Source organism: Suricata suricatta, chromosome 10 (assembly GCF_006229205.1).
Source record: "Suricata suricatta isolate VVHF042 chromosome 10, meerkat_22Aug2017_6uvM2_HiC, whole genome shotgun sequence".
Classification (NCBI taxonomy): Eukaryota; Metazoa; Chordata; class Mammalia; order Carnivora; family Herpestidae; genus Suricata; species Suricata suricatta.
The window spans coordinates 13,244,874-13,257,311 of NC_043709.1; the positions used below are offsets into that span (position 1 = coordinate 13,244,874).

At 47.7% G+C, this 12,438-nt stretch overlaps 1 protein-coding gene and 2 long non-coding RNA genes across 5 annotated transcripts in view; 1 reads left to right on the forward strand and 2 right to left on the reverse strand.

The window, feature by feature from the left end:
- LOC115304722 overlaps positions 1–2,072 on the reverse strand; it is a 6,290-nt gene extending 4,218 nt beyond the window's left edge. Inside the window, exon 1 of the long non-coding RNA XR_003914575.1 lies at positions 1,963–2,072. This is a non-coding gene — a long non-coding RNA (uncharacterized LOC115304722). The remainder of the gene's footprint in view (positions 1–1,962) is intronic.
- LARGE1 (LARGE xylosyl- and glucuronyltransferase 1) overlaps positions 1–12,438 on the forward strand; it is a 528,769-nt gene that overhangs the window by 411,110 nt on the left and 105,221 nt on the right. For all 3 annotated transcript variants that reach the window (XM_029954992.1, XM_029954991.1, XM_029954993.1), the window contains one exon: positions 2,021–2,125. In XM_029954992.1, coding sequence (XP_029810852.1) covers positions 2,021–2,125 — 105 coding nt within the window. The remainder of the gene's footprint in view (positions 1–2,020; positions 2,126–12,438) is intronic.
- Positions 5,797–9,187, reverse strand: LOC115304721. Its single transcript, XR_003914574.1, has 3 exons — positions 9,072–9,187; positions 6,636–6,765; positions 5,797–5,922 (listed from the first exon to the last, which is right to left on the reverse strand). It is a non-coding gene; the product is annotated as an uncharacterized LOC115304721 (long non-coding RNA).

Below are 12,438 nucleotides of genomic sequence, written 5' to 3' on the forward strand. Positions count from 1 at the left end.
CTACCCTAAATTCAGTGAAAGATCATTCCCCTTTTGTCATTTCTGAGCATGTGACACCCTTCATTATACTGAACCTGGAGTCATTAGTAATTATGAGCCAGACCCCCCCTAGGGCTGACTCTGTAGCCCCCCTGTCCCCCGACCTTCGTGTGAGATTGTCACGAGGGCCCCATAAGGAGGTCACAGCATCGGGACGCAGCACACAGCTTTCTCAGCTGAGGGCAACGTGCCTTTCAGATCTCACTGTTTTACACGAACATCCCAAGCTCGTTGCATGTGGAATTGATTGGCCCTTGCACTTCTTGAATTGTTGATGTGTTTTTCTGAGGGATTCTACAAGTTTTGGATGTGATCGTATACAATGACAAAGTGGGTGGTAGTATTTTTCCCAGGCCTCTAATTTATGTATCTGTGCCGGGGTGATGATTTAGATAGGAGCTCGGTAAATTGATCAAATAAATTACACCGAGCCCACACACCGTCATTTCAGGGAGCTGCCATCACACCGGGGAGGTTCTATATCATGCAGTGTGCTGTTCTGGGAAAAATGTTGTGTTTTTCTTAACATGCTCCTAGGCTTTCATTTGGTCAGAGAGGTCTTTATTTCTCAGATTGACCAATAACATACAGATTTTGGCCCCAAAAGGCATTGCTTAGCTCTGGAAGACCGTGAATATTAGTCATGTGACCTGAGCAAGCTATTTAAAATGTCCAGGTCTCAGTTTCTTTCTCTACAACATGGATTTTTCATTCCTCCTGCAACTGCTTGCTGTAAAGGCAAGCGAGATGGCGTTGAGATGGGGGAGGGAGGGTGTGTCGCACAAGTACTAAATCATGTGCTGGCTCCACCACTGTTGTTCACATCACGGTCCTGATGAACTTCAGCTTCCTGAGCTGTAAAGAGTTAATTGTAAGTCCAAGGAATACCTTCTGCAAGTGGATGATAGGCTTGTCTCATGGAAGGTGGAGGAGTCTGATGCCCTGCTTGCCCTCTGTAGAAGGCCTGGACTTCCAGGAACATTAAGTTCCAAGAAATCAAGAGGAGTGACTGACTCCCTTAAGATGCTGAGAAACTAGTCTGACCAAGAGGCCTGGCTCAGCCGTGCTGTTGGTCCCAGTACACCAGACACAGGCCAACGTCAGAGCTGAGCACTGGGGGCAGAGAAGCAGTTGCTCCTCTAGGAAACACTCCTGCATTGACATGACACAATGGCTTGTTGACTCATGAAGAAATGGATGTGAGGGTGAGAACACTGTGGGAGGTGGCCAAAAGGGGGCTCTTCTCTGTGGGCTTCTATCTCCTTCACCAAGGGGCATTTCTTCCCTCTGATGGGAGCAGATGATCTTAGCTGATGCCCAGTAAACCAGTGAACTAATGTATAGTGGGAAATAGTAGAGCTGAAATGCATGAGATATGTCGGTAAATAAATATGTGTTGCATGAGTTAAGGGATGGATGGATGGATGATTGGCTGGTTGGTTGGTTGGTTGGTTTGGGAGTCTGGCATTATCACAGAGTAACTAGGTGACATTGGGCAAGTTAATTATTTACTCCTTCATTTCTTCTCTATGAAATGGGGATGATAAAATGGCGGGGCAAGGGGTACCTGGGTGGCTCAGTCGTTTAAGCATCCAACTCTTGATTTTGGCTCAAGTCATGATCTCATGGTTTGTGAGATCAAGGCCCAAGTCAGGCTCTGTGCTGACAGCTCAGATCCTGCTTGAGATTGTCTCTCTCCCTCTTTCTACCCCTCCCCATGCATGCATGCTCACTCTCAAGCTCGCTCGCTCTCTCTCTCTCTCTCTCTCAAAATAACTAAGTAAACTTTAGGAAAAAAATGGCAGGGCTGCCAAAATGTGAAATTAAATACACTAGTACAAGTGAAGTATTAGATCAAGGCCTGACACTTAATAAAAACTACAATAAGATTTGTCATTACTGTATCTCCTATTCAGTACTTACTCACTGTTCCATGTGGCTTGGCTTCTTTTAATACCTTTGCTTTCTCTGTACTTTACAGGTCAGCAGGTCCTGGGCTTGGTAGAGAACCAGAGCGACTGGTACCTTGGAAACCTGTGGAAAAATCACCGTCCTTGGCCTGCCCTTGGAAGGGGCTACAACACAGGTAAATTGTGAGGGTAGCATGAGGTGGGGGTTTCAGAAGGTGACGTGAGGGCTCAGTGTTCGTTCCTCTGAGGGAGGAGGCAGGCAAAGGACAGGAGGAGACCGCTCGGTTGCCTGAATTCTGCAGTGGACACTATATACACATTGACCTTCCAGTTCTTAGAGCCACAACTGTAGTCAACGTAGCTGTCAGACTCTGGCCGTCAGTGGCAATCACAGCAAAGACTCTCCTGACCAGCCTTCAGGTCTAGATCCCATTGGGCTTTTTTAAGAGTATGACCTCTAGATTCCTTAGCTCCATTGATACAAAGATTGTTTCACAGGGACAAAGAACCCCGACATTTCAGCTTCTCAGCACGACAAAAATTTACATTCCTCACATTCCATGTTCATGTTAGGCCTGCTGTATCTTGCTCACTATTGGCATTCAGGACTCATCGGGATTCATACTTCCTGGTATAGAGAGGAAATTAACAGGTGTCCTATTGATTCTGAAAGTTTCCGGTCAGAAGTGACATCATTTCTGCTAATATTTCATTGGCTAATGGTATCTTCATTCATTCATTCACTTACTCATTCATTCATTCATTCTGTGTTCAGCAACTGTGTATGGAGTGCCTGGTGTGTACTAGACCCTGTGCCATGTGGGCCGATACCTCCCATGACCTCACAGACCGTATCTATAAGGAATTAGAGCAACATGCCTCTCCTTAAACTCAGAACTGCCAGTGCCTATTGTTGTGCTTCCAGATCCTTCTGCCCTTTCCCCTTTATCCTCTATTGCCACTGCTTTGGAACCCTGTTCTTAAAGGATGTAGATGTGTTGTCTGTGTCAGCACCAAAACTTGGAGCTCAGGGGGCAGTAGGGTCAGGCCCAGGAGGACTGGGACCTGGCATCTGAGACCAGCTGGACTGGGTGGGGCGGGTTTCAGGGGATGGCGCCACCTGAAAGGTCTTGGAGGCTCAAAGTCAACTCTGAGAGCTGAGGGTCAGGTGCAAATACAGGCACCCAGAGGCCAAAGAAAAATGGCTGACAGTCAAGCTTGCAGAGGTGAGAATTCAGAGATGGGGTCAAAGCTGGAGGAGGACAAGGAAAGGAAGTGTCAGAGTCACTGTGCAGAGGTGCAGGTTAGGAAATCCTTTGAGATGGGGGCCATCCTTAGCTCATATTTGCCAGGCTGGCCTCACTCTATGGAATTCACACATCCTGGAGGCTCCCTTGCTGTGCTGGGCATTAACCCTTGAGTTGCTGGATGGTGAGGGTGTCTGAGGAATCCCTGAGCGGGGCCAGGCTGGAGGAGGGAGGCAGAAGGGCTCTGAGCACCAGCTCTCCCTCAGCTGGAGTGGAAGTATTTTCATAATGGCTAAGGCAGCGTCTCTGTATACCAGCTGAGTATGTACCAGTGCTTTCTAGATGTTACTCTGATTCGATCCTTACACTAACCCCGCCAGGCAGGCGCTATTCTTATTTCTATTTTATACCCAGGAAACTCACACTGAGAGAGGTTGAGGCTCTCGTCTGAGCCAGTAAGGAGGCTGCCTTGTTAACTACTAACCTTCCTAGCTTGAACTTCACTGGCTTCAGAATCAAGAATACTATACATTGTGGAATTCTGGACTCTTGTCTTTGAAGCGTCTGGAGGCAAGCCTAGGACTTTGCCCCATGAGAAACCTCAGGGTGTTGCTGGAGCAGAAGGGTCTGCTCTGAAACGTGGCACTCTGTTTCTTCTCCAACCAAGCCTTCCCAGGAGGCTTTCTCAGTGCATTTGAGGCTAGACCTTTAGGAACCCACTGTGGGGCCGATCATATGCCCTCCCCCCACCCTGCCCTGTCCTTTCCTTTGGTAAGCGAATTATCATCTGATACTGATCTTTTTTTGTTATGTTTTTATTTATTGTTAGAGAGAAACAGTGTGAGCCAGGGAGGGTCAGAAAGAGAGAGGGAGACACAGAATCCGAAGCAGGCTCCAGGCTCTGAGCTAGCTGTCAGCACAGAGCACGACACAGGGCCCGAATCCACGAACCGCAAGATCATGACCTGAGCCGAAGTCGGACACTTAAGTGACTGAGCCACCCAGGCGCCCCAAGATGTTGATCTTTTGTAAAAGCCTGAATTCCAATACATTCACTCCAGGCTCTCGTAAAGCCTGAGACACCCATATTTGTTGGGTGGAAGAAGGGAAATTTCAGGTAAACCCTGGTGTCTGTCTTCCACGACACAGAATAATAGACAGTGTCACACAGATATACTGCAGTGGTCTTGAGGACACAGCATCGGGGTCATGGTTATCCGCGTCAAACAGAAACCACAGGTCATCAATCTGGGTTTGCGGGGAGGAGAAAAATGTGGCACGCTGGGGAATTTATTATGACAAAAGTGACACGTCTCATCCTGCCTCTCCCAGTTTGCCTCAGTGTGAGGTCAGGGAACATACAAGTCCCTAAACCACCTCCAGCGCCTACTTGATATGCCAAGGCAGCAAGTTACTTCCTCTCTTGCTGCTGCTTAAAGGGCAGAGCAGATGAGGAAAGCCCTGTTAGAACTGATGTGTCCATTTAAATAAGCCAGTGACACCAAGTGATCATTATAAAAGGATTTATGCGACATCAGAATGCATTGGCTTTCATGATGGGGATTTGTTATTTTAAGACTAGGAATTGTACCACAGTGGATGAGTCATCCAGCACTTAGATTCTCATGGAAATTGAGGGCTCTGCTGGGAGGGTGCCTACTGCCCTAAATCCTGATGCAAAACAGGCCTCCCAAAAGGGGTGTCTCCCGCAAAGCCCCGCGTTGAGCCTTCCGCTTGGTCTTGGCAAACTGGCAGATCCACGTTGGAACTGCGATTCAGCTACTAAGTGCCCATGTAGGCTTGGCCAAGTTGGTTCACCACCCTGAAACGTAATTAATTCTTTCTCCTGTAAAATAGAATAACAGTACCTAGCATGGGGCAGGGGGGCGGGGATTAACAAGGTAACTAGTTTAATAAGCCTAGCTGTGGCATAAAACAGGTGCTCAGTAAATCTTAGTTTGTGTCCCCTGGGGTTTTTCTGCCACTTATCCTGTGGGGGAATGGAAGCCATTCTCTGCTTTTAAACTGGTGGTTATGTGATGTTTGTTAAAGTCTTCAAAGCCCTCTCAGGCCAGGGGGGAGAAAATCTGAGATTTTCACTCTTCCCTAAATACAATGCAGGCACCTAACGCTTTTTCTCCTGTTTCTCTACTATCTAGAAAAAGTTACCTTTTCATATCATTTAAAAAAAAAAAGAGATGATTTTACTTCATAGACCAGCTTCCTAAGTGTGATTTACTTTTAAAATCCCTGGAAAAATAAGCATAGGATGTTTTAGTTGAAAAATCTGTCTTCAAGAGATAACTTTATCGCTTTCCAACTTTGTTCCTTTTGGAAAGCTACTCAGGCTCTCTGAGCCTTGAGTTTGTTTCCGTGAATGTAGAATGAATGATAGGTCCACCCAGAGCCCATTGTGAGGCTCTGTTGTGGTAGTGTAGGTACAGGGGCCTGGTGAACCGAAATGCATTAGGAAGTTGGTTGTAGTTTTTATTTCTCCTCCTGACCACAGCCTAGCTGAGTGACTGTTTTCCAGTAATTTAGAGTTGGCCACATTTGTCAAGTTCAGCTGCATTCACCAGGCATCAGACCAGACACTCTACTATGCACTATTTTCGTTTATTCTTAGAATTGTCTTGTGTGGTAGTCATTCCCCTGAAAACAGCCAGCCAGCTTTCTCTTTCCTCTTGTTTCTCCTTCCCATTCTGATAGCACAAAGCCCACAGGGCCTAAAAGATTAGAGAAGATTTGTTCACCATCTTCCACACCCTGCCCTCCCTTCTTACCAGAGCCGTTTACAACTTAATTCCATCTTCACACCTGTGGACGACCAGGCAGACCCCAGCACAGTGCCCTCGCCATAAGCACTCAGGTGGAATTAAAGGGCCCCTCCCACATCCTTGCACGGAGATGGGTCCATTCCTGACCACTGTCTCCATTCATCATCTAGGTGCGGGGCACTGTCACTCACCCAGCATTCAGCTGTCTGCAGGACTTTTTTTTTTTTTCTTAAACAAGATTATGACAGGCTCATTAAGATTCAGCCCACTTTAGTACCTACGCTGACAACAAATATCATAAAAAACAAACAGCAGCAAAGAAGAGGAGGAGAAGGAAAGCTACAGGTAGCAGGTGACTGGAGAATGGGGTGAGGGGAGGCAGTAGAAAGGAGATGCTTTACAGAGAGGTCTGTTTGCAGAGGATCCCAAAGGTTCCTCCAGGACAAGGTGCTTCCTCCCCCATGAAGGACATAACGTTAACCAGAGCAGAGAATGTGCTTTAAGAAACAATTTAAAAATAAAATATACCAATTCCTTTCAGTCTCCAAAGTAGGCCAGAGACAGGCAGATGGAGACCTGACTCCCCAGAGAGGGAGGAGGAGTTTCTATAGGAATCCTTATCCACAGAACAATCAAATGGGGACATTTAAGGACGGACTCACCTCTGAGGCTAGAGCACAGTGAAGAAGTACAGGTGGAAGGTGAGGCATGGCAAGGCCGGATGTAAGAAGATTGTAGTTTAGTGGAGAAAAGTTTGCGTATCCACAAATAGGCTTGGTGTGACTTGAGGCCCTAGAATGATTGAGATTCAGAGTTGAATGCCACCCTCTCAATAAACCTCAACCAGCATTTTCTAGACTAATTCCAGAAGGCATTGCAGGAGATGTTGATACGTCTCTAGAAACTGTGGACAGATAAGGTTGAGAAATCTATACACTGGATCCTTCCCTTAGAGACTCAGGTTGTGTATTGGTGTATTAGAGATCCTGGAAAGTCCAGAAGTAAGGGAGGCTGTTGAACCCAGTGGACTTTGCCACTCTTACTTGATCCAAGAGCTACGGAAAGAACTTTGGAAAAAGACTACTTCTATACTAATTCTAGGGACAGGGATTATCACTTTTTGAGCTCTGTATCCTAAGCTCGGGACACAGAAGAGCTTAAATAGAGTTTGTAGAATAAGCCCATAGAAAGATGCTTGCCATTCAGAGAATGGTTCACTCAGTAGAGGTGTCTACTCCGTTTTGCACTGCATCTTCTCATCCGTCTCTGTACTGTAAGGATGGAGACGTGCTCTCACTGCCCCTTCTTAGTCAGCATCCTCGGGGTCATTGCACGTCTGAAGCCAGTTGCCAGCCCTCCAAAACCTCCTTCCCTCCCGGATGAAGGAATTCATGGAATTCTGTGTGAGGTGGCTTCCAGACCTTCCGCCATCCTGGTGGGTTGGCCATTTGTAGGTAGCACCGCCTTCTCTCTGTGGAGGCGACACGCTGACCTGCTTGATACGCTCTGGATGGTATCAAACCGTCTGAGGTTCACGCCTCCACCTGGACATTTCCGTCTACTCTTCTGAATCATTTAGAGTATCTGCTTGAAATGTCAGCTTTCAGGCTCTAACCCACATAAAGTCACTCTGAGTCTCTGGAGGCGCAGCCACGTAACCGTGCCTCAAAACATGCCCCCTACGTGGTTCTGATGCCTGCTACAGTTTGAGAGGCAGCCTCCCGGTACAGACTTTTATTGCCATTTGTACATCAAGCCCAAATTGAACTTGAGTTCAACTGACAAGTGACTATTCAGCCAAAGGTTCCCCATCTGTACTTCTGTACTAGATTTATTGACCCTAAAGCACAGACTTTGTATTTATCTCTGGTTGAGTTTTATCTGATTTAGACCCATCTTTGTCTCATTTTCTTTGACTTCATTTTAGTCCTCAACTTAGGGTCATCCGCAAAAATAAAATGAAAATGCCTTCAATTCATTCAGCCAGTGGCCTTGCCTCATCTTTGTAACAAATGTTTCGAATGCCTTTTTTTACAACCCTGGGATAAAATTCAAAGGTTACCTATATTACACTGTCTACAAATACAATTTCAAAAAAAAATCGATATAGTGCCCTGGCTATATAATTTACAGAAGAAATAAAAGGAAATTAATTTACTATAAAATAATATTGACTTCACGTGTAATTGCTCAGCCTTGGCTCCCGTGGACTCAGGATGTGATGGGGAGGGGGGGTGGTCAGTGCTACTGCGCCTGTGTTCAGGCACATGCCGACCGTGCAAAACGGCACCGATGGGGCACTGGCAATCCACATTCCACGGTTGGTGTTTGTGGTCTGTGAGATGTTTTCCCAAAGCAGTCAGCATCTCTTGGCAAATTACCGGATAGCAAGAAGCATCCTCTTCCCTTGATCTTTACTCCAGATTCACTGTCTATTATTAAAACCGTGCAAAACCAGCACTCCATTCTGTTTCTGTAAGGAGTGTGTGTTTCAGGCTCAGATAGTTAGAACGACTACGTACAGCTGTAACACAAATGTCCAGGGGGATCCATGGGACGGGAATGCTCTTCATTGTGGTAGCCTTTCCTGGGAAGAGGAGGCACTGCCCCCGTGGGGAGCCATGAGTTCAAGGCACTGCAGATGCTCAACAGACGGACCCAAGTGCAAAGCCGTGACCTGTTCGGGATCTCCCTCAAGGCTGGCATCAGTGAATAAGAGAATATGCTCCCCGCTCAGAGGGAACACTCACCCAGCTAGAAGTCTCTGCAGCAATACTGCCACCAGCGACTTCTCTCCACTTAGGCTCTTCTAAAGTTCAGTGAAGTGACCCAGAGTTTGACTACTTCATATCCTGAACCAGAATCTCCTTTGGCCTTAGTTCTTCTTCTTTTAAGTTTGCTTATTTTAAGAGACAGAAAATGCACAAGCAGCGGAGGGGCAGAGAGAGAGTGAGAGAAAATCCCAGCAAGATCCGCACTGCCGGGGGCTTAATCTCATGAACCAGGAAATCATGACCTGAGCCGAAATCAAGAGTCAGTCGCTCAACCAACTGAGCCACCCAGGCGCCCCTCAGTTTTCCTTTTGAAGACAGTATTACCTGTGTTCTGGAAATGAACAGCTGTGGGTTCAAGTCCCGACTCCGTTTGGTTCTGGCTCTGTGATATCCGGGCATCTAATGGTCTTTATCATATCAGAACTTGAAGAGTTCCCACCTCACAGAGCTGCATGGAGGACAAAATTAGATAATATTTATATAGTGCTTGGGATGATCTCGGGCCAATAATGTCAGATATTAGTACTTCCTTGTTATATTTGAGGTGCCCTGGGGTGCCCTGGTGGCTCAGTGAGTTAACCGTCTGACTCTTGATTGCAGCTCCGGTCATGATCTCATGGTTTCATGAGATTGAGCCTCTGTGCTGTCAGAATGGAACCTGATTGGAGTTCTCTGTCTCCTTCTCTCTCTGCCCCTCCCCCACTCATGTTGGCTCACTCTCTCTCACAATAAATAAATAAACTTAAAAAAAAAGTGTTGATGTTCCCAAAGGGGGAAGACAGTCGTGGCTCTTGAACATGGTTTGATAACAGCTCTGTCTTTCGTCCACTAAAGAGGTCTGGGCCTGTGCACTCCCTCCCCAGCGCCAGCCGTCCGAGTGTTCAGTCATCCGCTGGACACATAATCCTCATCCCCAGCACGTGTGACTTGCCAGGCACCTTTCTAGGCCCAGGGGATGCTACAGATGGGGACAAAAAGGAGCTGTGTTTGTGGGAGGTCCCTCTCTTGTATCTTCCGATGCCGCTGCATCGGGCGCCCCTGAACCCACTCGGCTGCGACCATTCTGCCTTCCCGCTGTCCCTCAAACACACCTATGTAAGCCCGGGGGCCTCACCAGCTGCAGAGAGCAGCCTCACGCCACTGCCTTTCGCTGCCTTACTCTCCTGCGTCGTGGTAATTGCCATCTGACCTACGATAATTTCCCTCATTTTCTTTTTAATTTTCTGTGTCTTTCCATGAGGATTTCAGTTCCTCTAGGGTAGTAATTTCTGTCTATTAATTTCCCTGCTTTATCTCCTGTCCCTAGAATCATGCCTGGCATATATTAGGCATTGAGTAAGTATTTGTTATTGAATGAAATGAATAACTTTGGAAGACGGTAAGTGTTTTGGAGACAGCGGTCATGAATGGGAGTTGATGGGGGAAATCTGACCCCTGGGGGACATTGGCACTGTTCAGAGACGTATTTGGTAGTTACAGCGAGGGAGATACTTCTGGCATTTAGTGGGTAGAGGCCAGGAGTGCAGCCAACCCAACAATGCGTGGAAGATCCCCTATAAAAGAATATCCAGCATAAAACATTTACACTTCGGAGTTTGAGAATTCTGACGTAATATTATGTGCTGGGAAGCATAAGAGGAGTTGGATTCTTCTGGAAAGAGCCATTTCTTTAGGGAAGGGCTCTCTGGAAGGATGGCATTTGAGCAGCAGACCTGAAAGGAAGTTGGCAGCCATGCTGGGTTCTAGAACAGTATTCCAGAGGCCCCGAGCAAGAGTGGACCTGGATGTGTACGTTCCTCTCATATGGTCACGCCCCACACCCTGTGGGCACAGGCATCAAGCAGACCTTCACCAAGCGATAGGATTAACCATCTCTGGGCTATTCCTTCCCTGCCGGGTCCAAGCCCTCCTGTAAAATCTAGTGATGCTCAAAGGAGGGTCTTCAAGTGTGCAGATCCAGAAGGCACTCTCAGTCTCTCCTCCAAGCCCTGGGAGCTCTGACTCGCATCAGTACACGTTGGAGCCATGCATCTGGTTCTGTTCTCCTGCTTTGGTCTAGGGTTCGTAAAGATCACCAATAGCCCAGAGAACTGTGGCAGAGTGTAGCGTCTTTGGAAGGGGGTCGGCCTGTGCTGGCCGTGGCTACCGGTCCAGGCACATGGCCCCTCATCTTCCCTGCACACTCTTCTTCAGCCACACTGGCCGCCTGAGTGTCACCCAAATGCACTCTCATCCCTGAGCCTGAGCCCTCTGCCTGGGCTGCTCTTTGCATTCCTACCTTCAGTGCTCAGCCTAGACGGCCTCTCCTCACCGTGGGCTTCCCTGACCAGCTTCTCCCAAGGAACACTCCCCATCCCTCACCCTGCTTTCTTTTGCTTCATTATGCTTTTCATCAATGTTTTAAAGACACATTTGTTATTATTCGGATGCTGCCTGTTGTAGGCAGAGAAGCCCCCAAAAGATGGCCATGCCCTAATCTTTGGAACCTGTGATTCTGTTACATCATGTGGCAAAAGAGATTTTGCAGCTGTAATTACACACCTTACAAGGGGGAGATTATCCAGGATTATCCAATGGGCCAAAAAAATCTAATCACAGGAGCCCTTGAAAGCCTAGAGCTTCCTCCACCTGTCACAGGACAGATGTTACAGAAGGGGAGCAGAGCGCTTGGAAGTGTGGGGAGGAGTCTTCATGCCATTGCCTCGGACAGTGCGTGACCAGGAGAGCAGGCAGTCTTCAGGAGCTAACACATGCAAGGAAGAGGGGTGCTTGGTTCTACAACCACAGGGAACCGAATTCTGCAACTTGCAGAAGGATGAGCTTGCAAGTAGCTTCCCCCCTAGCACCCCTGGTTAAGATCCTAGGCTGGCTGACACCTTGATTTTGGCCTTGTGAGACTAAGCAGAGAACCCAGCCCAGCCCCTGGGCTTCTGACCTATACAGCTACAAGATAATCAACGTGCGGGTTTCAAGTTGTTAAAGTAATTTGTTACGGAAGCAGCAGGAGACTCATCACCCCGTCTTTCCCCACAAAAATGCAAGCTCCTTGAGAGGCAAGAATCTTGTTTGGTTTACTCCCATGTCCCCATCCAGAACAGGGAAAGTTCAAAATATTTATTGAATGAATAAATGCATTCCAGCTTCCATCAGTCCCGCCTTTCTGGACATGGAAAACAGCTGGGAAAGTTCTGGTGGGAAACCGTCCACGTGCCCATGTCTTACGGATGTGCCTGTTCGATAGGCAAGCAAGCACTCAGCAGGTGGCAGGTGCCTGGCATCGGGTCCTGCACTAGAAGCAGAAATTAAAGTCATGTGTGGTCTCTGCTTGCACCATCATTTCCCCTCCCCCACATGGTCATGTTAGATTGATTGGTTGGTTGGTTGGTTTTATAGTTTATTGTCAAGTTGGTTTCCATTGAACACCCAGTTCTCATCCTGACAAGTGCCCTCCTCCATGCCCATCACCCCCCTTCCCTTTCCCCCTCCCCCATCAGCCCTCAGTTTGTTATCACGTTAGATTTAAAGTAGGAGGTTAAGGACAAATACAGTGCAGTTGGGTGCTGGGATGGAGGGGTGTGCCCACAGTCCCTGTTGGTACCCACTAAGAAGAGTGCCAGCCAGGAGAACTGGAGAGGGGATGGGGGTGAGGGAGGACATTCCAGGCCAACAGAGTAGCAAGCCCCTCCCCCCT